At 56.3% G+C, this 22,281-nt stretch overlaps 3 protein-coding genes across 3 annotated transcripts in view; all 3 read left to right on the top strand.

Annotated features, from left to right (window-relative positions):
• The first annotated feature begins 236 nt into the window (after positions 1–236).
• On the top strand, positions 237–8,240 carry PRDM12 (PR/SET domain 12). The gene is made up of 5 exons (XM_054393534.1): positions 237–450; positions 1,330–1,520; positions 2,332–2,487; positions 6,644–6,755; positions 7,858–8,240. Exons 1-5 carry the CDS (start codon positions 237–239, stop codon positions 8,238–8,240), a joined length of 1,056 nt encoding a protein of 351 aa, XP_054249509.1.
• A 2,399-nt stretch (positions 8,241–10,639) lies between these two features.
• Positions 10,640–15,208, top strand: EXOSC2 (exosome component 2). The gene is made up of 9 exons (XM_054393428.1): positions 10,640–10,764; positions 10,854–10,955; positions 11,052–11,097; positions 11,334–11,423; positions 12,186–12,251; positions 12,412–12,480; positions 13,240–13,416; positions 13,601–13,729; positions 14,548–15,208. Exons 1-9 carry the CDS (start codon positions 10,640–10,642, stop codon positions 14,626–14,628), a joined length of 885 nt encoding a protein of 294 aa, XP_054249403.1. The 3' UTR covers positions 14,629–15,208.
• A 5,878-nt stretch (positions 15,209–21,086) lies between these two features.
• ABL1 (ABL proto-oncogene 1, non-receptor tyrosine kinase) overlaps positions 21,087–22,281 on the top strand; it is a 79,572-nt gene continuing 78,377 nt past the window's right edge. Inside the window, exon 1 of the mRNA XM_054393277.1 lies at positions 21,087–21,222. Within this exon, the coding sequence (XP_054249252.1) occupies positions 21,087–21,222 (136 nt within the window). The remainder of the gene's footprint in view (positions 21,223–22,281) is intronic.

Here is a 22,281-nt window from a genome sequence, read left to right as displayed (position 1 = left end):
CACTCCCTCCTTCCAACCACCCCACCCCCGGGGAGGGGAGGGAAGGAGGGGAAAGGGAGGGGGATGGGGGGGGGGGGGCTCCGACGGCTCGCCTGGCTCAGGCAGCCTCAGTCTCTCCGCCAACGTCAGGGAAGGTCATTAATAACCAATTAGGAGGGTCAATGAAGCTCATATATAGCCGGGCGGGAGCCGCCGAGCCTTACGGAGCCCGGCCCGCCCGCCGCCGCCTCGCCCCCATGATGGGCTCGGTGCTCCCGGCCGAAGCCCTGGTGCTGAAGCCTGGGCTGAAGCCGCAGGGGTTATCGCTGGCAGAGGTGATCACCTCCGACATCCTCCACAGCTTCCTCTACGGCCGCTGGAGAAACGTCCTGGGCGAGCAGCTCTTCGAGGAGAAGAGCAGCCCCAAGACCGCCTTCACGGCAGAGGTCCTGGCTCAGTCCTTCTCCGGAGGTGAGTGGCAGAACCGGACACCCCCAGACTCTCCCCAACCCTCTGGACCTTCACATCAAGCCTGGGGCCGGGCCCCCGGTGCCCGGTGTGGGCTGCGGCCGCCAGTGCCCCGCTCTCCCCAGGCGTGTAATAGCAGTTGACTGGGGAAGAAGGGGCTTTAAATTCATTTGGTTAACTTGGGCTTGACCTGAGAAAGTTCCCACTTAAACCGCGGGCTGAGGAGTGGCCCGGGGGGGGTTGTGGGGGGGGGCTGGGGTCTCCCCGCATTCACACAATATCTTTTCTCTCGGGCCGGCATCGCCGGGGCGTCCCGGCTCCCTTTTCCCCCTCTCGGATTTCTGTTCCTCTCTAAATTTACCATGAAGGCTAATTCCATTTCCATTCACGATATGTCAACCATCTCATCTCCCCATTTTGTAAGAGGAATTCCTGGGCCCTTTTAAACAAGCCCTTGCCCCATTCAGGCACAATGTAGCGCTACAGCATTCCTAAAGGACTAATGAATTTAGAATTAGCAGTTTCTTTCTAGTTGAGTTTAATGAATGCAGATCACTTTAACAGCATGACAAATTGCTGGATGGGCCGAAATAGACACCATTTAACCTCCTTTCTCAGCCCCGCTCCCTCGCCCAGCCCGGGCTGCTTTTCCCAGGTACCTGCTCAATGCCCCCGGGGGGGACCTTGTACCGCTTTGTAGGAGCTCGGTTGGGCGTTTAAAAGGCTCAGTCCCGGGATTTGGGGAGGGGAGGCGGGGGAAGGAGGGGTCCCCGCTGCTCTCTCCCTCCTGCCCGGGCACCCCGGTCCTTTCCCCGGGGAGCGGGGTGGGAGTGGGGGTGGAAGGCTGAGGGTGCCTTTTGCGAGCCCTGTGTCCACCCGCAGAGGTGCAGAAGTTGTCCAGCCTGGTGCTGCCGTCGGAGGTGATCATCGCCCAGAGCTCCATCCCCGGAGAAGGGCTTGGCATCTTCTCCAAGACCTGGATCAAGGCTGGCACGGAGATGGGACCGTTCACGGGCAGGGTCATCTCTCCAGAGCATGTGGACCTGTGCAAGAACAACAACCTCATGTGGGAGGTAACGACACCCCTCACCCTCCCAGTACCCCCAGTCCCGGCTGGCCCAGGGTGCTGGGGCCGGGGGTTCTGTGCTATGCGTTTGTGCCCGAGGGCACCTGTGCCGCGCCTCAGTTTCCCTGTTCACACAAAGATTTGGCTTCTTCCAGGGCAGATGGGGTGAGGAGACCCTTAAGGTCAGCCCCCGGGGTACAGCCTGCTGTCAGAGGAGCCCCCAAAAGCTGCTGCTCATGTCCCATGTGGCAGGATCACACCAGCCCTGCACGGGGCAGGGGTGAAGCCTCCCCCTTTGTCTGAGCTCTGGTGTGGCTAACCCCGAGTGGAACTGTGAGTTTTGGGGGGTCTGAGCTGCCAGGACACCCCACGTTAGTGTTCAGCTAGCAGAGCTTTTCCTCATTTTTTGGTGTGTCACCTCTCCTGCCATCCTGCAAAGCATCTTCCCCCAGGGCCAGCTCTGCTAGGCACCTATCCTCTCCACCCAGGGCAGCTGCAGGAAGGCTGGAGAGCCCCTTCAGGGCCCAGCTGCTGGTGGGGCTCTGCTGAGAAGGGAACTGAGGCAGGGAGCTGCCGGGTGGGCATGGGCCAGCTGTGCCCACCCAGTGAAGGCAGAGCAGCCTTCTGCATCCCCACTGCAGATATGTGGCCCGGAACCAGGCGCAGGAAGGGTTTGGGCAGCTCCTAGCTGCTGGCAGAGTCTCAGACCTGAAGCCATCCTGGCTTTGAGCTTGTCCCAAAGCAGGGACTTCATCCCCGAGGCAGAAGGTGGTTTATGGTGAGCAGCATCTCTACCAGCTGCTCTCTCCCCCACCCAGGTCTTCAATGAGGATGGCACAGTGAGGTACTTCATCGATGCCAGCCAGGAGGACCACCGCAGCTGGATGACCTACATCAAATGTGCACGGAACGAGCAGGAGCAGAACCTGGAGGTGGTCCAGATCGGGAACAGCATCTTCTACAAGGCCATTGAGGTAAGCAGGGCCAGGAGGCAGCCAGGCAGCAGCAGGAGCAGAGCAGGGGGCTGGGACCCCCAACCCCATAGACCCTACCTTGAGCTTTGGGCTGGTGCTGGGGGGCAGCTTTGCTGTCCCTGGCACCCAGACCTGCTGGGACAGGTGGATGCTGTGGCAATGGTCATTGAACAGGTTCCAGGGAGCACCTAAGGGCTCTTCTCCCCTCTGCCCCATTTTGGTGGGCATCATGGGGTGGTGTCTGCAGAGCAGAGGGAGGGCAAAGGCTGCCCGTGCTTGGTTTAGGGTGCAAAGCATGAGAAGAGCTGCAGCCCTGTCCCAGGAGGGGCTTTGGGCAGCAGCAGGACTTTGGTGCTCTGAAAAATGGGAAATTTCGTGCTTCTCTGTAGCAGGGGAAAGCTTGGGAGGGTTCTGTGAGCCCAAGGTGCTGAGGACAGGCTGTGCCTGACTCTGACAGAGGGTCATGAGTGGCTCTGGCTTTAAAAGGATCATGAGGGGAAGGTCTTAGCTCTAAGAGCCAAGGAAGGACTTGCTGAGTGGGCAGGGAGCTGGGCATGAAGCTGGGCAGGGAGTGGTGCTGGTGCAGCTGTGCTTCAAGCTTTCCACGGCAGGGCTATGAGGAAGGGACTAATCCTGACCAGCTCATCTGTGTGCTCCTATCTGAAGCAGTGGTGGGTGCTGGCCCGGTGCAGGTGCTGGGTCCCAGAGATGTCTGTGGGCACAGGCTGCTGTGGGGTGAAGCCTGGAGTTAGCCTCCGCTCCCTCTGGGAGATGCTGGGATGGAGGCTGGTGCCCAGCTCCCTAGCAGTGGGGATGCTCTGTGTGCACAAGGCGGTGCCAGGGTAGGGAGCAGCCCTGCCTGTGTGCAGTGTCCCCACCAGCCCACACTGCTGCAGCTGGAGGAAGGTGGTGGCCTGGGCAGGTGGCCCTGTGCAGGTGTGTTGGCTTAGAGCAGTGTGAGGAGGCCTCTCCCATCCCATGCCAGGGGCACTGCCCCTCTCTTGGGTCCAGTCTCATACTCTCAGGGTGCAGGGTCCCTGGCAGCTGGGTGAGGCTCTTAGCTGGGGAAGAGAAGTGCCCTGCAAGGCAAGTGGGCAAGGGCAGCTCCTGGATTTATCCAGGCTCCTCTGCTGGCTTGTAGAGGAGCAGATGCTGAAATGTTCCATGGCACAGGGCCATGGCCCTATCCTGCATGGAGCCAGCATCAGGGCTGGGTGTGGGACTGCTGCAGAGGGATGGGAAAGGCGAGTGGGTGGGGAATGGGAGGACAGCTCTGCTCTCCTGCCCTGGGAGACTCCTGGGTGCCTCTTGGGGCTCTGCTGCCTTTCCCAGTGCAGCACTACGAGAGCCCTGAGCAATTCTGTGCTGCTCTCCCCAGCCTAGGCGCCCCCCTGCAGGCTTCAGCTGTACCCAGACCCACAGCTCCCAGGAGCAGCTGTGCCTCGTGGTGACAGCAGCTTAATTGCTCTTTATTACTGCTCTTAAATTATGCAAAGAAGTAAAATCCTTGCAGGTGTAATCGGGAGCAGAGGAGTCTTCCTCACGGCTCGTGTGTGCAGGGCTGATGCTGGGCAGATGTGGAGGTTTCCTGCAGTCATGGTCGAGCCACAGGCTTGCTCCCAGGGCTACAGCAGTGAGTGCCAGAGCAGGATGAGTTTAATTCCTTCTGCACAAGCAGTGACGTTGAGAGTGCCAAAGAGCTGGCAGTGGGGATGAAGGGTGGCTGCTGTCACACTGTCCTGTGCTCCCTGGGCACGGTGGGCACCTGCTTGTGCTCCTGCTGACAGCACACTGGTGTGGATTTCTGTGCCAGGAGGAGCGGAAGGGGCTCTGTGTGTGTGAGGAGCTGGGTCACAGCCAGACACGGCAGGGTGAGGATCTGCACATGGGGGCACCAGAGGCTGGCTGAGGCTCCCTGGGGTTTGTGCACCCAACCAAAAGGAAAAGCAATAGAGGAGTTTTCTTGTGTGGTTCTCTCTGCTCCTTAAGCCCAAGTGCAATCACAGGTACACAAATGCAGCACCTTGGAGCTGAATCAACTCCCCCCTGGCTGCTGACCACTCCTGCCCTCACCCCAGACCCCACATGGGAGCTCAGCACCAGCTGAGGGCAGCTGGGGCAGGACACAGGGACAGCAGCCTGAGCTTAGAGGTGCCCACCCTCAGCCTTCGTGCATGGGCACGGCCACCCTCCATCCCCTACCTGCTGTAAGAGGGTCTCCCACCCCCTGCCCCACCTTGCACAGCCTCCTGCCTCCCTTCCACAACCCTCTGCCCCATGCCTGCTGCAGCCCCCACCTCTGCACAGACTCTCTTGGGACACCTTTCTCACCTACCCACCACAAAATCACATTGATTTGGTGCCTTTTTTGCTATTTGCCTTTAATAGTTTCATGTCTTTTGCCTGTTCCTGCCCTCACTTGCTGGTTTTGGTTTTCCCATCCTCTTCCTCAGTGATTCCAAGCTGTGGCTGCTGGAAAATGAAGAGAGGGCAGCGAGTTTTGGCCTTTGAGCTGAAGACCATGAGATTCCTGTGGGGCAGTTGAAATGGTTTTGGGTTGTAAGCACTCAAGTGCTCACCCACAGCTGGCAGAGGTGTGCCAGCTCCAGCAGAAGACACCATGCAGGCACCCCCAGCAGGGTTTAGCTTGTTGGTGATGTTTTAGTCTTATCTGCTTGTGCTCACAGTAACTCAGTAACTCACTTCTATAGAACCATAGAACAGCCTAGGCTAGAAGAGACCTCGGAGATCATCTAATCCACCCCCCTGCCATGGGCAGGGATGCCTCTCAACTAGCCCAGGTTACTCAAGGCCCCACCCAGCCTGGCCTTGAACATCTCCAGGGAGAGGGCATCCACAACCTGTCTGGATAATCCATTCCTGAGCCTTGCCACCCTTGTAATGAAGAATTTCTTCCTAAGATCCAATCTAAACCTTTTGAGAGGAAAAAAAACATAACCTTGAGAAACAACACCAGTTTGGGATGCTAAATGTTATTGGCTTCCCCTGCTTCCCAAATCCCCACTTTGCAGCCTTTATACTTCAAAACATGAAGTCCAAATTCCCACTGCTTCCAGGGGCTCCACCTGAGGCACGTTTCCAGTGCCCATCTACTCCAAGTTGTGGTCTGTGTTTCGTCCTCATGGACTGCTCTGTGTATGGAAAGCCTTCCTCTGAACCAAGAGCTTGACTTCCTCCCTTCTTCATTAGATCTTTAGGGACCAGAAAGAGCAAAATCTGTGCATTTTATTTCCCAGTGCTGTAGTTACTGGTGTTACCTGAACTGCTGGGCAAGCCTCCATCCTCCCAGCCACAGTGGCTGTGCCCAGGGAGGCTCTGACGGCGTTCCTTCAGCAGTGTGGGAACAGCTTGGGAACAAGGGGAGGAGAAGTGCCATCATTTGGGGGAAACAGGAGTGTGGAAGTTGCAGAAGCCCTTTCCTGGCCCTGTGGATCTCCTTGGGCTCTGCAGGCATCATGGCTTTGGTGTGGGACACAGGCAGCACCTTGCACCCACCCCAGGCTCACTGAGAGCAGCGGCTGGGTTCTGCCACCCCTGGGCTCACCAAGCCCTTGCTGGTGCAGCTGCACCTCCTGCTGCTCACACAACCCTCAGAGGGCTGGGGTGGGAGGTGCTGTCCATGTCCTCCAACAGGAGGGGGCTGATGGGCTCTGTCCAGAGCTGGAACACTCTGCAGGGCAGGGAGCAGGGGCTCTGTGCCATGGCTCCCTGTTTTGGTCTCTGTCACTTGTGCCATGCTGCAGTTTATGGATCCCTGAGTGGTTTATTTCCCTGTGTGCCACCAGGTCCTTGTCTCCCTGAGTTGCAGGGACATCTGGGTCCCTCATTCTGGGGAGCCCAGCTCTATCTCTGTGCTCTGCAGCCTGTCCCATTGTGGCCCAGCCTGGAGGAGCCCCCAGTGCAGGTTTGTGCTGCTGGTGCATGGTGCTGAGCTGTGCCAACACCTCCAGTGCTGCAGCCTCGGCCCTGCTGTGCCTTCCCAGGGGGTGCTGGGGATTGTTGGCAGGTCCCAGATGGCAGCAGGGTCGCACAAGGAGTGGGATATGGCCAGGGGAGGGCTGAAGTGATCTGCTGAGGGTGCACAGATGATGTTCATCACCTCTCCCAACATCTCCATCTGTATCTCTCTTTCTAGATGATTCCTCCAGACCAAGAGCTGCTGGTTTGGTATGGGAACTCCCACAACACCTTCCTGGGCATCCCAGGTGTGCCAGGGCTGGAAGAGGAGCAGAAGAAGAACAAACATGGTAGGTAACATGGGAAACAGCCATGGGTGCAGCATCCCTGCCCTGAGGCCATGGGGTGGGCATGGGGCAGGGACATCCCAGGGGATGTGTCAGATGCCCCAGCTCTCTGGGGACAAGTACAGAAACTATGAGACGGATCCATACAGTTCGATCAGGTCCTTAGTAATTTGGGAGGTGGCCTCCATGCCAGCTTGCTGGTATGGTGCCCAGCAGCCGTTGCCTGGCCTGGGAGGGCAGGGAGGAGCAGGGCAGGGGGGGCAGATGGAGCAAAGGCAGCCCTGATGCACTGGGAGCTGTGGGGTGGATGCAGCTCCTGCCTCACCACTCTGCATTTGGCAGATCTTTCCCCAAATCACCATCATAGGAGGTTTGTCTCTCCCTGGGCTTCAGCTCTCTGCTTGTCTTTGTGGATCCCCAAAGCTCTCCTCTGAGGGCAGGCAGCAGAGCTCTCAGGCACTTTTGGGGGATGCTGTGTTCAGAGCCAGACCCCAGTTGTGCTCTCCAGGCCCACTCCCCAGTCAAGAGAGCCAGGATGGAGCCCAGCAGAGCAGCAGGAGAAGCTGGGACCAGGGCAGGGGGAATGTGCTGCTGCTGCAGAGCCCAGGGCAGGGGGGCTGTGGAATGAGGGTTCCTGTACTCATCCCTTCCACCTGGCAGCCCAGGAAAGGAAGTGCCTTTTGTGCCCACCTAGAGGGCAGACAGCTGGTCTAGAGTGTTGCCCCTCACCTAAGTGAGCTCCTCCCCAGCTCTGTCCCTGCCCCAAAGCCCTCGGTACCAGCCTGCCACCCTGCTCTGCCAGGCTAGGCAATCTCTGCTCTGTGGGTGAGGAGCCAGTGAAGGGGCACGGGGTGGTTATTTAGGGCAGTCAGTGCCCTTGGGGGGGGTCAGGGAGGGGTCGAGCTGCCCTGCTGGAGGGCAGCACCCAACGTTGTACCCAGAAAGGCTGTGGAGTCTCCTCCTCCAGAGACTTTCCAAACGCACCTGGACGTGTCCCTGTGTGACCTGCCCTGGGTGACCCTGCTTGGGCGCGGGGGGGAGGAGGGGTTGGGCTCGATCTCCAGGGGAGTCCTTTCCAACCTCTTTACCGTTCCCTGATTCCCAGAGGATTTCCACGGGGTGGAGAGCGGGGCCAGCACGACGGGGCGGATGCGCTGCGTCATCTGCCACCGCGGCTTCAACTCCCGCAGCAACCTGCGCTCGCACATGCGGATCCACACCCTGGACAAGCCCTTCGTCTGCCGCTTCTGCAACCGCCGCTTCAGCCAGTCCTCCACGCTGCGCAACCACGTCCGCCTGCACACGGGCGAGCGCCCCTACAAGTGCCAGGTTTGCCAAAGTGCCTACTCACAGCTGGCCGGGCTGCGGGCGCACCAGAAGAGCGCCCGGCACCGGCCCCCCAACGCCTCCCTGCAGGCGCACTCGCCCGCCCTGCCCGTGCCCCATCCTGCCTCCCTCGCCCATCACATCCCCACCATGGTGCTGTGAAAGCCCTGGCACGGCGCAGACAGCGAGGACTGGCGCCGAGACGGGCGATGAAGTGGGGGTGCTGGCCCCTGGCAGAGCTGGCAGGGACGCTTGGGGTGTGGAGGAGAGGGGGTTGCTGGTTTGTTTCGGGAGCATCGCCACTTGCACGGGGTGTGGAGGCTGTTTGGAAAGTGAGGGGACCCTCAACCCCTTCCTTCCCCAGCTCTGCAGGCTGCTGGTGCACCCCTGGTGTGTGGGATCGGTGTAGGGTGGGCTGCTGGTCCCTGAGGTTGCCAGGGGGAGAGGGCTGAAGGGACACAGTGGCACCTCCTGGGGCAGAGTCAGTGCCTGGATGAGTCGCGTGTGGGGTTTATAGGCAGTTTGATCAGGGATAAAAAGGCTCTGAGCCCTCCTCATCTGCTCCAGAGCATGTCCAGCAGACACAGGTGCCCTGCTGAGAGGCTGGTACGGCCCCGTGGCAGCCACCCCTTCATGCCAGGGACAGCCTTGGTCCCGGTGCTGCTTTCCAAGGGACACATTTCCCACCCTAGGAGCCCTGATTTAGCAAACGGTCAAATTTTCACCCTCAAACCCCTCTTGCCTGCCCTCCTCCAGCCCGAGCTGTGTGTTGGGGTTTACCAGACACCTCCTAGCGAAGCTGTGGGCAGAGGGGACAGACCCGGGGGACACCCCCAGCACGACGTGCCAGCTGGAGATGCCCATCCGCAGGCTGGTTTTGCAGAGGACTCTGCGCTCTGCCGGGCTCTGCCTGCGCCAGCGCCGGAGTATCGCTCCCCGCAGACCGGGAGGGACCATTCCGGCTGTTGCTGCCCTCTGGGGACAGAGAACCTCCGTCCCTGGGCCATCTCTGTCCCCAAGGACAACCCTAAGCGCCCTCTGGAGTCCTTCCACACGCGAGAGGAGGGCTGTGTACCATAGAACTTAAAAAAAAAAAAAAAAAAAAGAAGGTATTCTAATATTAATTATAAGTCTAAGATGTATAAAATTCCCACAAACTGTGTTTTACTTCCAGAAAAGGGGGAGGGGAAAAAAAAAAGGAAAATAAATAATAATAATAAAAAAGCAACCAACTGTCACTTTAACTTTGTAAATATTTATGTAAACATTATTTACAGAACTTTGATATTATATATTATTTGATTGTATATGGACACAGTGTAAATACCTTTGTACCTCTCTCTTGTATTCTAAATAAAAAAAAAAAAAAAGCTGACTTGGAACATTTACCATTTAGAAGCTGGAGAGAAGGGAGAGCTTTGTTCCTCTGTGTGTGCTGGAGGGGCTGGGATGAGGTGAAAAAGGAGGTGCAGCATCATTTGTTGGACCAAATAGTGCAGTTGGGGAGAGGAGAGGTCATCTTTGGGGATAAACAAAGCACTTTTGCAGGGTAGAAGAGCAGGGCTGAGTGCAGGAGAGGGTGGTGGGTTGGTTTTCCCTGTCTCCATGGTGCAATCTCTCTTTGAACCAACAGCTGTTGGTATCTTCTGATATATTCATGAACTAATGGTCAGGTTTCAGCTGTGATGGGCTACAGGTGCAAATCTTGCTTGAAAGCAAAGCATTTGCTCCCAAGGAAGTAAATTATGTGCTGAAGAGCATTGCTGGCTTCTTTTGCCTTGGGATTTTCTCAGCAGGCTGGAGAACCTGTCTGAATTAAATGAATAAAATAGTAAGTAAATAAAAACTCCACACAAACAGACTATTCCCAAGGGCAGGGGGGGAAATGGTTGCTCAGAGATGTTCCAGCCCTGTGGATTGCTGTCCTAGTGTGTGCCCTCCTGCAAGCCCCCAGCTGTGGGCTGGCGGTGGCCAGCACCGGGTGACATCCCTGAGCCCACTCAGCTCCCTTTAGCCTCCCCATGTTTCACTGATGGGGCTGTGGGTGCAGCTCCAAGGCTCTGCTGTTCCCCTTGCTAAAGGATTATCCTCAGAACACGCGGGAACAATCTGTCTGTGCACACAGGTACCCCTAGAAACTGGGGATGCTGCTTTCCTCGAAGGCAAGCACCCCTGTTACCTGCAGCGCTGCTCTTTGGCTGGGGGTGGCCCCCCCCAGAGTGAGGTGCTGGGATCCCGGGAGCCCCAGGCTGGGCCCATGGGGGTCTGGTGCTGCCGTGGTGCGGCAGGGCTGGCTCCCAGGACCTGACCCCGGCTGTGGGGTCGCTTTCCCTACTCATCCGTCCAGCCAGCCCGCGGGGGTGCAGCCACAGTGCCCTCACTAAACATGGCCCCAGCTCACGTCACTACCCGGAACCAAAATGGCTGCCCCCACACCACTCCGCTGCCTTCACTCAATATGGCGGCGCCTGAGCTTCAGGCGCACTCTCGCCATCAGTTAACATGGCGGGCGGAAGGCGCCTGTGGATGTTGTCGCCGCTGCCGCGCCGCCCGCACTCAAGATGGCGGCGGTCAGCATGCGGCTGCCAGTGGCCCCCAAACCGGCGAGACCGAGCGCATCCCGGGGCGGCGAGAAGCATCTGGTGGCTCCGGGGGACACGATCACCACGGACACGGGCTACATGAGGTGAGGGCAGCGGCGGAAGGGAGGCGGCGCAGGGAGTCGTGGTGCGGCTGGCTTCGGGCTCTCTTCAGGCGGCCGCTCACTTCCGGCAGGGGCCACGGCACCTACCTGGAGGAGGAGAAGTTGATCGCCTCGGTGGCCGGCGTTGTGGAGAGGGTGAACAAGCTGGTGTGTGTCAAAGCGCTGAAGACCAGGTGAGTATGGCCGCCCCCTCCTCCTCCTCCTCGCAGCGAGTTGTGAAGCCTGAGGTGGTGGAAGCCTGATGGCTCCCTTCTCTGTCCCGTTCCCAGGTACAACGGCGAGGTCGGCGACATCGTGGTGGGCAGGATCACGGAAGTAAGGCTCAGTTTGTCCCGATGTGCCGCGGAGGAGGAGGGTGGCTGCTGAGCGGTGCTATCTTGGTCTGATCTGGAGCACATCTGAGGTTCTGATGCCCTCTCCGTGTCCCTGCGCTGCGGCACGGGGCTGAGACTGGAGGTGGTCAGGCTCGGGTGGCTGCAGGGCCCCCGCTCTGCCAAGGGGCTTCTCTCCAGCCTTGGAGTGTACCTCAACAGGTCGTTTCTCTCCTCCAGGTTCAGCAGAAGCGATGGAAAGTGGAAACAAATTCCAGGCTTGATTCAGTCCTGTTGCTGTCATCTATGAATTTACCTGGTGGGGAACTGGTGAGTGTGGACCACACAGAGCAGAACCAGAGCACTCTTGTCCTCAGCTTCCATGGCAGAAGATGAGGCCCTGGGAAACTTCAGAGCCATTCCCACGATTAGCAGGAGGGTAGTGATGGGGTTGGTGGATGGATCTGTGGCACTCTGATGTCTTTGACTGTCAGCACCACTTGGACATAAAGACATTGGTGATCTAAAGGTGGGCTAGGCAGCCTCGTCCCTTCCAACCCAACCCATGCTGTGAATCATCATCATCATCATCAGAGAACAGGTTGGGTGGAAGGGACCTTAAAGATCATCCAGTTCCAGCCCCCTGCCTTGTGCTGGAACACTTCCTATTAGACCAGCTTGCTCAAGGCCTCATCCAGCCTGGCTTTGGACACTTCCAGGCTTGGAGCCTCCACAGCTTCTCTGGGCAACCTGTTCCAATGTCTTATCTAAATCCAGCTTCTTCTAGTTTGAAGCTATCACCTCTCACCCCATCACTCCATGCCTTTGTAACAAGTCTCTTTCAAGCCTTCCTATAACCCCTTTCAAATCCTGGGAAGCTGCTCTGAGGTCTCCCTGGAGCCTTCTCTTCTCCAGGCTGAACAACCCCAACTCTCCCAGCCTGTCCTCATGGCTGAGGTGCTCCATTCTGTGATTCTTCTCTGGTGACCTTTGTGTTTTGCAAGGCATCCCAAGGTGCCCCTGCAATGGAGGCCCTGCTGATGTTTTCTCACTCTGAGCTGCACCTAACTTTTCCTGCCTTGTGCATTTTAGAGAAGGAGATCAGCAGAAGATGAGCTTGCAATGAGGGACTACCTGCAGGAAGGGGACCTCATCAGTGTATCCTTCCAGTGCTTGCACTCAGAAGAGCAAAGGGGCCTGGGGAGAGCAGGCAGACCTTGGCTATCCTGGCTGGCAGGGAGAGCTCTCTGTGAGCAGCCAGCCATGTGCTGGCACTGGACAGCATTGGGGACACTGTTTCCTTAAGTGGCACTGCCAGGCAGAGGTCCAGTCTGTGTTTTCTGATGGAGCTGTCTCACTGCACACCCGGAGTCTCAAGTATGGGAAGGTGAGTTGGTCAGAAGCACTTGGCCTGGTTCTGCTCCAGCTGATGGTATGAGGCTCTTTGGAGGGATGTTGAGGACAATAGCCCTGGAGCAGAGCAGGATGTGCAGGGGAGGAGTATCTCACCCCCTCCATGGGAGCAGCAAGAAGTTTGCCCAGAGCAGAGGGAGCTGCCCTGTGAGCTGTTGCTCTCCCTGCCCAGTTACAGGGGAGTCCTGGAGGGAAAAAATCTTCTGATTCAAACTTCATCACTCATCTTCTGCAGGCCAATGCCCCTGTGACTGGTTCCTGTTTCCAGGGCTCTATTGTAGGCTTTGCACAGCTGGTTTTGTACTTGGAAAGAGGGTAAGGGGCTGGTGGAGCACAGGCTGCAGTTTGGGATTACCAGAGCAAGGGAATTAGCACTGAAAAGATGAAAGGCAAAGTGTGCTGCTTGCACAAAGGGTGAAGGACAGCAACTGGATTAAGAGGGGAAGTGTTCTGCTAAATTGGGCCTCTCTCCCTGCTCCTTTTCTGCAGGACTGGGTGATGTGTGCTTATTATTAACAGTTGTGTTAAGCACTTGAGTACTCTTCATCTTCAAAGGGCTGCCCAGGCATTAGCTAATGCTCCCAGCACTGCCAGAGGCAGCAGGGTTTGTAGTCAGTGTCTCACAGGAAAAGGTGTTAAAACTGCCTGGTTCCTAGCCCAGGAGTGGAGAGCATGGCAGTGACTTGATGGTATTCCAGGTGGCTCATTCTGAGTCCTGTGGTCTCCTCTCCAGCTGGGCCAGGGTGTGCTCGTCCAGGTCTCGCCCTCCCTTGTGAAACGCCAGAAGACTCACTTCCATGACCTGCCCTGTGGTGCCTCTGTGATCCTTGGCAACAATGGCTTCATCTGGATCTACCCAACTGCAGAGCAGAAAGATGAAGAGGCTGGGGGCTTCACCACCAACTTGGAGGTGAGGGGTGGGGGGGAAGATGAACCTTCTCCTGCCAACAATATCTTGTTAGTTTACATGCTCAGAGGCATGTGAACAACCTGGGGCTTTCAAGAAGTGCTGCTGGGTTCATGGCAAAGGTTTTTCCTGCTGGGCTTGTGTTACTTCCCTGTGCATTCATCCCTTTTCCTCTGCCCTTCCTCAGCCAGTTCCCTTGTCTGACCGGGAGGTGATCTCACGGCTGCGAAACTGCATCGTGGCTCTGGTCACTGAGAAGCTGATGCTGTTTGACACCAGCATCCTGTACTGCTATGAAGCATCCCTCCCTCATCAGGTACAGAACCACTGCTGTTGCTGCATCCCACACTGTGGGGGGGGGGGGGGGGGTGGAAGGGCCACATCCATTGCTGCTGCAGTTGGTGAGTCAGGTGGTGGAGCTGCTGCTTGGCTTTCCAGTGTCCTGCAGGAGATGGCAATATGAACTCCTCCCCTTCTGCAGAACAAGTGGCCTTGCACGTTTTCAGGGGTAGTTTGAAGGGGTTTGCCTCTGGAAAGTCCCAACTATTCCTACAGAGAAGCAGTTCCCAGATTTGGGATGGTGTGAGGAACAGTGCACTTCGAGAACAAAGGCAAATCCGAGTGCCAGGCGCTGTACAGACACCAGCCCTCTGCTTGTGTCCATGCCCTGCACTGCTGGAGGGCTCCCTCAGTTTGGCCTCTTGCTGTACAGCTTCTCTCTGTGGTTTTCTGGCAGCTCAATCACAGTCAGCTCTCCTCTCATGAATGAGATCTGAATTGTCTTCTGCCTTCATTCACAGTGGCAGTGAAGGATCCCAGTGGATCCCAGCTTGCTCAGCTAGATGGAATGATTCTGTTTAAGTCATCTCTCCCCTTCCCAAATGCTGGTGTGTGTCCCTCAGGAGAGCTGAGGACTTGTCAGTAGCATCTCCTTTGATTTCTTGCAGTCTCTGTACAAATTTCAGACTGGCAAAGCTGACTTTGCCTTGGACCCTCTGCTCTGATCATCTGGATTGACCACAATCCTCTAAACAAACTTGCTGCTCGTTGTGGTGTTCTAGGGACCTTGTCCCCACGGTGTGCAACACTGCTAGTTGCATTTTGGTGCCAGTGTTACTTTTCTTTCCACTCCAGATCAAGGACATTCTCAAACCAGAGGTGATGGAGGAGATCGTTCTGGAAACCCGACAGAGGCTGCTGGATGTGGAGGGATAGGGCCAGAAGCAGTCGTCTGCAGTCCCAGCATGGCAGCTTTTGATTCTCAGTGTTATCTTTGTTTTCCAGTGTTCTGGGCCCTAACATCCATTCCACACTTCAGAAGCCACCAAATTCCCCATGTTAACTCCTAGGGTACCTCCTGGGCCCTTGCAGGACAATAGCATTCAATAGGCCTTATGAACAATATACAGCCTTTGAGTGCAGCAGCCTGAACAGCTGGTACCTGCCCTTTATGAAGGTGCAGATGCAACTGGGACACATCTCAGAGCATTTGTTGCCGTGTCTGGTGCCCCTGAACTCTGTGCAGAGTGCTGGATGTGTTTTGTGATGTCTCTCTGTCCCCAGAGGCTTTCTGAATGGTTTAAGTTTTCCTTTCTTGCCAGTCAGGCCTCTGGGTCTTTCCCTCCTTAAGACTGCAGGTCAACAGGTACAAGGCTTTAAGAGGCCAGAGGTATCCACACTCTTGTTAACCACATTTTGGGTCTGGTTGTTCATGGTTTCAGTGTCCTAAGGGTGTAAGATTGGATGTGGCTGTCTCCAGGAGCCATGGGTGAGCTGTGTGCATCCTGCTGGTCCCCATTTTTTTTATGCCTGATGTGGGGAGCTCCTCTGAGGAGGCTCAAGGGTTGTTTCCTGTTAAAGATTTTACATGTCAATAAATGTTTGTAACAGATCACTCAGTCAGCAGTGTGCTCCATTAGCTTGGCTTTCTCCAGGGTGAACTGGGCCTGGCTTGAGAACTGTGGCTAGCCCAGGATTCCTGGTGCCAGCAGTGTCCCCTTATCTCCTCTTCAACTGTTTCTCCTCATTCCAGTCAAGCAGGACTTGGTCTTCCTCTGTCAGCAGACCTCATGCAGCAGTGAGTCACATAGCAGCTGTGCTGGGAGGGTGGTGGGGAGCCCAGTATGACACTGGTGAGGGCCCTCAGGGCAGTGGTTAGAGCTGGGGATGCTGAGGCAGACATTGATCTGTGTGCAGAATGGCTGTGGGAGTTTCCTTAGAGCATCCTCTGAGCCCTGGTGCTCTGCTGGAGATTTCTCTTTCTTGTGTTTGTGTCCTCTTGGAGCTGCTTGCACCACACTGCTGTAATTCTTTAGAAGGCCGACAAAGCAAAATGTCCCCAAATCTAATTCTAGCCTTGCAGATTCTCTTACTTGCCCCAGGCAAGAGGAAAAATCCTTGGCTCCATCTTTTGCAGGGAACTGGAGCTAAGCCTTCCCTGCTTAGCTCTGCCTGCACAGAGCACTAGGTGGCAGCTCCTGATCGTGGCTTGGGTGGTTTCCTTGCCTAGCAGCCAGACAGTAACTGGATGTCTGCCACTGGTGCTGTTACCCAAATACTGGAGCATTGTGAAGCTCAGGGGCTGAGGACAAGCAAGGACATGGCAAATCCCTTCTGCTGTGGCACAACTCAAACTTCTGCCTCTGTAAAATAGTACTCAGCTTCCTGGGGATAGTTTATAGAATCACAGAATGGTTTGGGTTGGAAGGGACCTTAAAGATCATCCAGTTCCAAATCCATGCTGTGGGCAGGGACACCTCCCACCAGCCCAGCTTGCTCAAGGCCTCATCCAGCCTGGCCTTCAACACCTCCAGGGAGGGGGCAATTAGAGCTGGGTTGTGCTCACAGGTCCCAGGCATGAGCTGTCAGACCTGCAAGGTGAGACAGTGCCAGGTTCTCATAGCACAGCTCTTGGGAAGAGGCTGCTGCTGGCTGCAGGAGGCTGTGTGGGCTGCACAGCTCAGCTGTTACATTTTCCCCACACTTTTCTTAATTTTTTTTTTCTCCTTTTCTTCTTTTCTTGTTCTCTCCACAGCAGTCTTTAACTGTGCTCTATTTCCAAGCTTCTTAAGCTGTCTCTCTTCCCACTGGCAATCTCTTTGAACTATTTATGCTCAAATAGTGAGTATCCAACCTAAGAAAGCAATGAGCTCCAGATCTGGACTGCTTCAGCTGTGAGCTTCCTGCTTGCTGCAGTATTCCTGATCCTTTGGCCTTGGGGCTGTGCCAAACTGGGGCAGTTTGTGCCTCATCCTGTCCCCTGGCATTTCTGGTTTTCAGCCCGAGGAGCAGAGCAGCAGCTGCAAGGTTTGGTGGTGGATCTTCGCTGCTGTGGAGGGCAGATGGAGGTCCCTGAGCTTCGCTGCCTGGCCACGAGGGGTCAATGCTGCTCTTTGGTCGTTCTGCTGGTGGTTTGCCAAGCCGAGATCTCGATCCTGTAAGCAGGGCTCCAGCGAGGGCATCGCAGGCAGTTCCTGCAGCCCATCAAGCACGGCTTGGCCAGCCAGCAGCTGACAAGAGATGAGAGGCAAACTCGAGAGGGAGAAGCTTCCTGAGCCCTTTCAAAGGTGTCAGAGAGGTAGCAGCCAGCTGTTGAGTGGGGCTGAATCCCACTGACTTTTCACTCTCTTGACAAACTTTGAGGGCCACCAGTGCTCATCCATCTGGAAAGCAACTGGGTGTGCTGCTGGGCTCAGGGTTTCCATATGTATGAAGAGGCTTCAAGTATCACTGTTCAATCATGACCCACAGGATGGCAAACAACTTCTCCCCTCTTTAAACAGTCTGTTGGATTTTGCTAGGCCACTTTTAAGTGGGAAAGGTGAAAAGGAAGGCACAGTGACTTCTCTGGGGTAAGAACACCACCACAGCTGAAAGCAGGGTGGGGAAAAAAAACCCAAACTAGTAAGTGTTAATTTTCATATGGGGAACTAAATCAGCTTAGGCCAACCTGGGTTGTTTGGGTTTTTTTTGGTCAGCAGTGTCTGCCAGTGTGGAGCCTGTTTGTAAATCATCTGTAGCACCTGCCTGTGCTGCTTACTTCAGAGTTACCACATGGCACAGACCTGCTGGAGAGCAGAGCTCCTAAATAACTCCCTGGCTGGCTGGTGAGTGCTGCCTGCGGGAACGAGAGCAGAGAATCCCTCATCTGGAGAAAGAATTTTCCTCTTTCTCGGTGACAGTGTTTGATTCATGGACTTGTAGGAAGCGTGGCAACCCCTCCCTTTGCTCCCAGTAATAAGCACTGGGATTTTAAATTTGTGCTAATGGGTTATTAATCCAATTCCTGCTGCTGCTCCTCACTGCCTTCCTCTGCTCTCGCCCGCGTGCTGTTTGCGCCGTGCAGTTGAGGCAGGTTATAAATAGAGAGCTCAGAGCAGGCTCTGGAAGATGCTGAAACCCCACCGAGACTGCAGGCAGGCTTAAAATGCTTCTCTCAAGTTCCTGAGGATTGCTAATTGATGTGCTGAGGGTTATTATTTGGTGAAGAGGTTGAAGCTTTAATAGATCGTTAGGGAGGGAAAACAACCCACGCAGAATCACAGAATGCCAGCTTGGAAGGGACCCCAAGGAGCAGCTGGTCCAATCTGGTGCAATCCACTGGACTGAAGGTAAACAGAAACTAAGTCTTGAAGTGTCTTTGATGACATGCATGGGATGGACCCAATTGAAACAGTCTGTAGGGGGTTAAAAATTATTCTGCATTTACAGAATCTTTATCTTCTCTAATTTCTGAGCAGCTTCCACTGGGCAGCTTCAGTTTGTTAGCAGGACACGGTCATGGGTAGGGGATAGAAAATACAATACCCTTGAGGAAGGAAAAGAGGGCAGAGACCTTGCTCTGATATTAGGGAACGAGCAGCTGACCCATCTGCCTCTGCACAGCCCATTCACTGCTCTGGGAAATGCTTTGGAGCAGCTGCTGAGTGGAAGGGAGATGAGGTTGGGGGCTGCTGAGTGGAAGCAGGCTGGGGATGGCTGGCAAAGAATCTGCCCCACTTTGCTGCTTATGATGGCAAAGCACCAGAATTAATCACAGAATGGCTTGGGTTGGAAGGGGCCCCAAAGCTCATCCAGCTCCAACCTCCCTGCCACAGACAGGGACACCTCCCACCAGCCCAGGCTGCTCAAGGCGTCATCCAACCTGGCCTTGAACACCTCCAGGGAGGAGGCATCCTCAGCCTCCCTGGAAAACTTGTTCCAGTGTCTCCCCACCCAGTACCTGACTGTAGGAGCAGACTGGCCCAGCAGCAGTGGAGGATCTTGTGGTGCTGTTGTTGGAAGATGAACAATATGCATCCGCTGGGGACCTTGACTGTGGCACAGGAGCCGTGGAGCATGTTTGGATTTGTCACAAGGGAGGAGTCAGGACAAACAAGCTGCTCTGTGTCCAGATGGTTACCCTGAACAGGAGGCTACTGCACAAAGTGGTATTTGTGTGTTCTCTGGTCGTTTGGGGGGGAGCAACCACAGACCTTTGACCAAAACACCCTGACCTCAAGCTGCTGCCTCAAGCCTCTTCTATTCCCAAGGTGAACTGGAGAACCTATGAGAAACTGTCTTCAGAGTCACTGTCTGTGCTCTTTAGCTCAGGGCACCACAGTGCTGGCTGAAATGTTTGGGGGCTTCATTTCATCTTTGTACCAAATGCTGCGTGGAAGTAGCTCAATAAAATATTTACAGTGTCATCCATTGGCCTCTTTGGCTGGTTTGGGTCTCAAGCTTTGGATCTGCTCTGACAGCAGTAATGAGGACCTGAAGTCCTTTGTGCCAGCAGGGTGACTGATGCCTGACTGTGGAGAAGCTGAAGGGCAGATCCAGAAAGGATCTCTTCTCCCCTGTCCCAGGTCTGGGGCTGGCCAGGGGCCTCCAGACCCATGTGTGGAGGTGTCTCTAGCTGGCTTGAAGGCCAACGAGCTCGTTTTCAGATCAAGGGGAGAACAGCTTGGGTAGCCCTTGTGAAGGGGTAAGGGGCCTGACCTGAGCTCTCTGAGCCCTTGGCTAGCACTTGCCAGTGATGTGTCACTAGCAAACCCCTCTTCCACCTGCCAATTCCACCATCTCCCCCTCATCCCGCTCCCCTCACGGCCACCCTTCAGCTCTCCTCATCTTCCCTTTCCTGCTCTCTCCATCCACCTCCTTTCCCCCCAGACCTCTCCGCGACACCCTCACGGCTTCACCTGAAACGCCTTTGTGTCCCTACACCTCATCCCCGTTCTCCTCACGGTGCCCTCAAGCCCTGCTCGGTCCCTCGTTCCCCTTCCCATTTGCCCAGAGGCCTATCCCCTCGGAGCCCCTCACGGTTCCCGCCGCCCCGGCTCCCCTCAGGGCCCCGTCGCCCCCGGCCCGTTCCCGTCACGGCGGCGTCAGCAGGGCCGGCAGCGGGCAGCGGCCGGGCCGGGACGAGCGGGAGGCCGGGGCGAGCGGGAGGCGGGGGCGGCGGAGGAGGAGGGGCCGGAAGGGGCTGTGCCCGCCCGCCCCGCCGGCCGGGGACTGGGCCGTGCCGCGCCGGGGGTTCCGGGATCTTCCTCGCCGCCTGCAGCCGCCCCCCGCTACTCTCGCTCCGCACCGCGGGTGCCCCCGGCGGCAGCCCCTGGGGTACCCTGCGGCCTTTCGTCCCCCTGCTCCTGCCGGGTTTGCCGAGGCTCTCCCGGGGCGTGCGGCCGCCCGGGCCCGCCGCCCCACGCCCGGCCCCCTCCGCGCGTCCTGCCGCGGCCGGGCCGGGCTCGGCCCCGCTCCCGCCGCTGCTCGCCCGGGCCTGCCCCGCGGGGATGCAGCCGCCCCGCTCACCTCCTCTTCACCTCTCCTGCTTGCCGTGCCGGAACCGGCCCCCCGGAGCGCGGCCCGGGCCTCGCACCTCGACCCCGGCAGCGGGCTCCGTCTGAGGCGGGCGGCAGGACGGCCACCTGCGCCGGCCCGGCGGCTCCAGCGTTGTTGCTTCGACGCCAGCATGGCTGCCCCGGCCCGGCCGGCCTCGCTCAGCATGCGGCGGAGGTAGCGGCGGTGCGGGCGGCCCGAGGCTTGCCATGGAAGCGGGCGAGGCTTGAGGCCGGAGCGCAGCGGCAGCCCCCGGCCTCTTCCCTCGCCCCCAGCAGCGTGTGGAGACTGCCAGCCCCCAGAGCTTCGCCTTCCGAGCTGCCATGGTTCCGGTGTGCTTCGTCCTTCTGGACCGCAACCATACTTGAAGCCAAATACGTGGCTCTTTGGCCTTTGCTAACTCAATGCTATGCAAAAGAAAAGGAGGAAAAAAAAAGAAACGTTGACACTGGTCGCGGTGGGAATGGCTGTTTCCTGCCCGGGGTGAGCCTACATGTGGTTTCTTGCAGGTGAGACGAACTAATTCTCTTTTGCCCAGTGGAAGACGAACTACGTGTGGCAACCTGGGACTTTGGTAACGCTTGGTCGTTACTGAGCAGTTGGAACTTTTACTTTGTTTGGATTTTTTTTGCCTAAAGTCACCTAAGGAGCCTTGTTGCCGTCGTCAGAAGTGTTGGAGGAATCTGTGTGCTTGTCTTAATTCTTCACCTCAAGTGACTTTATCTCGCAGTGAGTGCAGCCAACGTGCCCACCTAAAGGACGTTCTCCTCCAAAGCTCCGTCTCAGCCTGGAACATCAGGGATCACAGACTTCATCTGAAACTTCTCGTCCTGGGAAAGGCTGCCCAGAGTTACTTTATGGGGCAGCAGCCTGGAAAAGTTCTTGGGGACCAAAGGAGGCCAAGTCTGCCTGCCCTGCACTTCATCAAGGGAGCAGGGAAGAAGGAGTCATCGAGGCATGGAGGCCCACACTGCAATGTCTTCGTGGAACATGGTAAGAGGTCTCTGTTGGTGTTTCTGTGGTTGGATGGTGGATTGCTGAGCTGGATGCAATGTGGATTTATTCAAGGGCATGGCGTGGGTATTACTTCCTGGAAGTCTTTTTTCCCCTCTTGCTTCTTAGTGCAAATCTGTGATTGTTGAAGAAGAAAATAGTTAACTTGGGTCAAATTGCTTGAAGCTTGGGCAGAGGTTATTGTAAAACTAGATGCAAAATACGAGGAAGTAACTTTAACGTGGCACAAGTTTCTGATTTCACCTTTAGATGTGTGAACTTCAAAGTCTGGGAAAGTGTTTCACCCTTTCTGAGTTGTCTGTTTCACACCTGATGGTGATGCTGTGGTCAGGGACAAGCGTTCTTCAATCATCATTACCAAAGGGACTCTGATACTCGGTGGAAAAATACCCAACAGGCTTCATCTGGAAAGTTTGTGGATGCTGCTGTTGTGAAAAGTGGTTGGAATAAACCAGTTTCCTGTTAATTGGCTGAGTGCATTTACAGCACTTTTGGTTAGTGGTTTCTCCTGGCTGGTTAAACCTTCATCTCCTGCTGTGCTGGATGGAAGCGCTTGAGGCTAAAAGTGGCCGAGTTAAGGGTACAGCAACCCTGTCACTTGCTGGTTTTCTGCAAATTAAGAGGGGATTGGGAATCTTAGGGAATAAGGCAGATGAAAAGGTGAGCAGGACTCAGAGGTGGGTTTGGAGCAGCTGAGTGGCACTCAGAGGTGGTAGGTTTGGAGCAGCTGAGTGGCACTCAGAGGTGGTGGGTTTGGAGCAGCTGAGTGGCACTCAGAGGTGGTAGGTTTGGAGCAGCTGAGTGGCACTCAGAGGTGGTAGGTTTGGAGCAGCTGAGTGGCACTCAGAGGTGGTAGGTTTGGAGCAGCTGAGTGGCACTCAGAGGTGGTAGGTTTGGAGCAGCTGAGTGGCACTCAGAGGTGGTAGGTTTGGAGCAGCTGAGTGGCACTCAGAGGTGGTAGGTTTGGAGCAGCTGAGTGGCACTCAGAGGTGGTAGGTTTGGAGCAGCTGAGTGGCACTCAGAGGTGGTAGGTTTGGA

Source organism: Indicator indicator, chromosome 28, assembly GCF_027791375.1.
Source record: "Indicator indicator isolate 239-I01 chromosome 28, UM_Iind_1.1, whole genome shotgun sequence".
Lineage (NCBI taxonomy): Eukaryota > Metazoa > Chordata > Aves > Piciformes > Indicatoridae > Indicator > Indicator indicator.
Note: the sequence above shows the minus strand (reverse complement) of the source record. Positions and strands in the feature narration are given on the sequence as shown.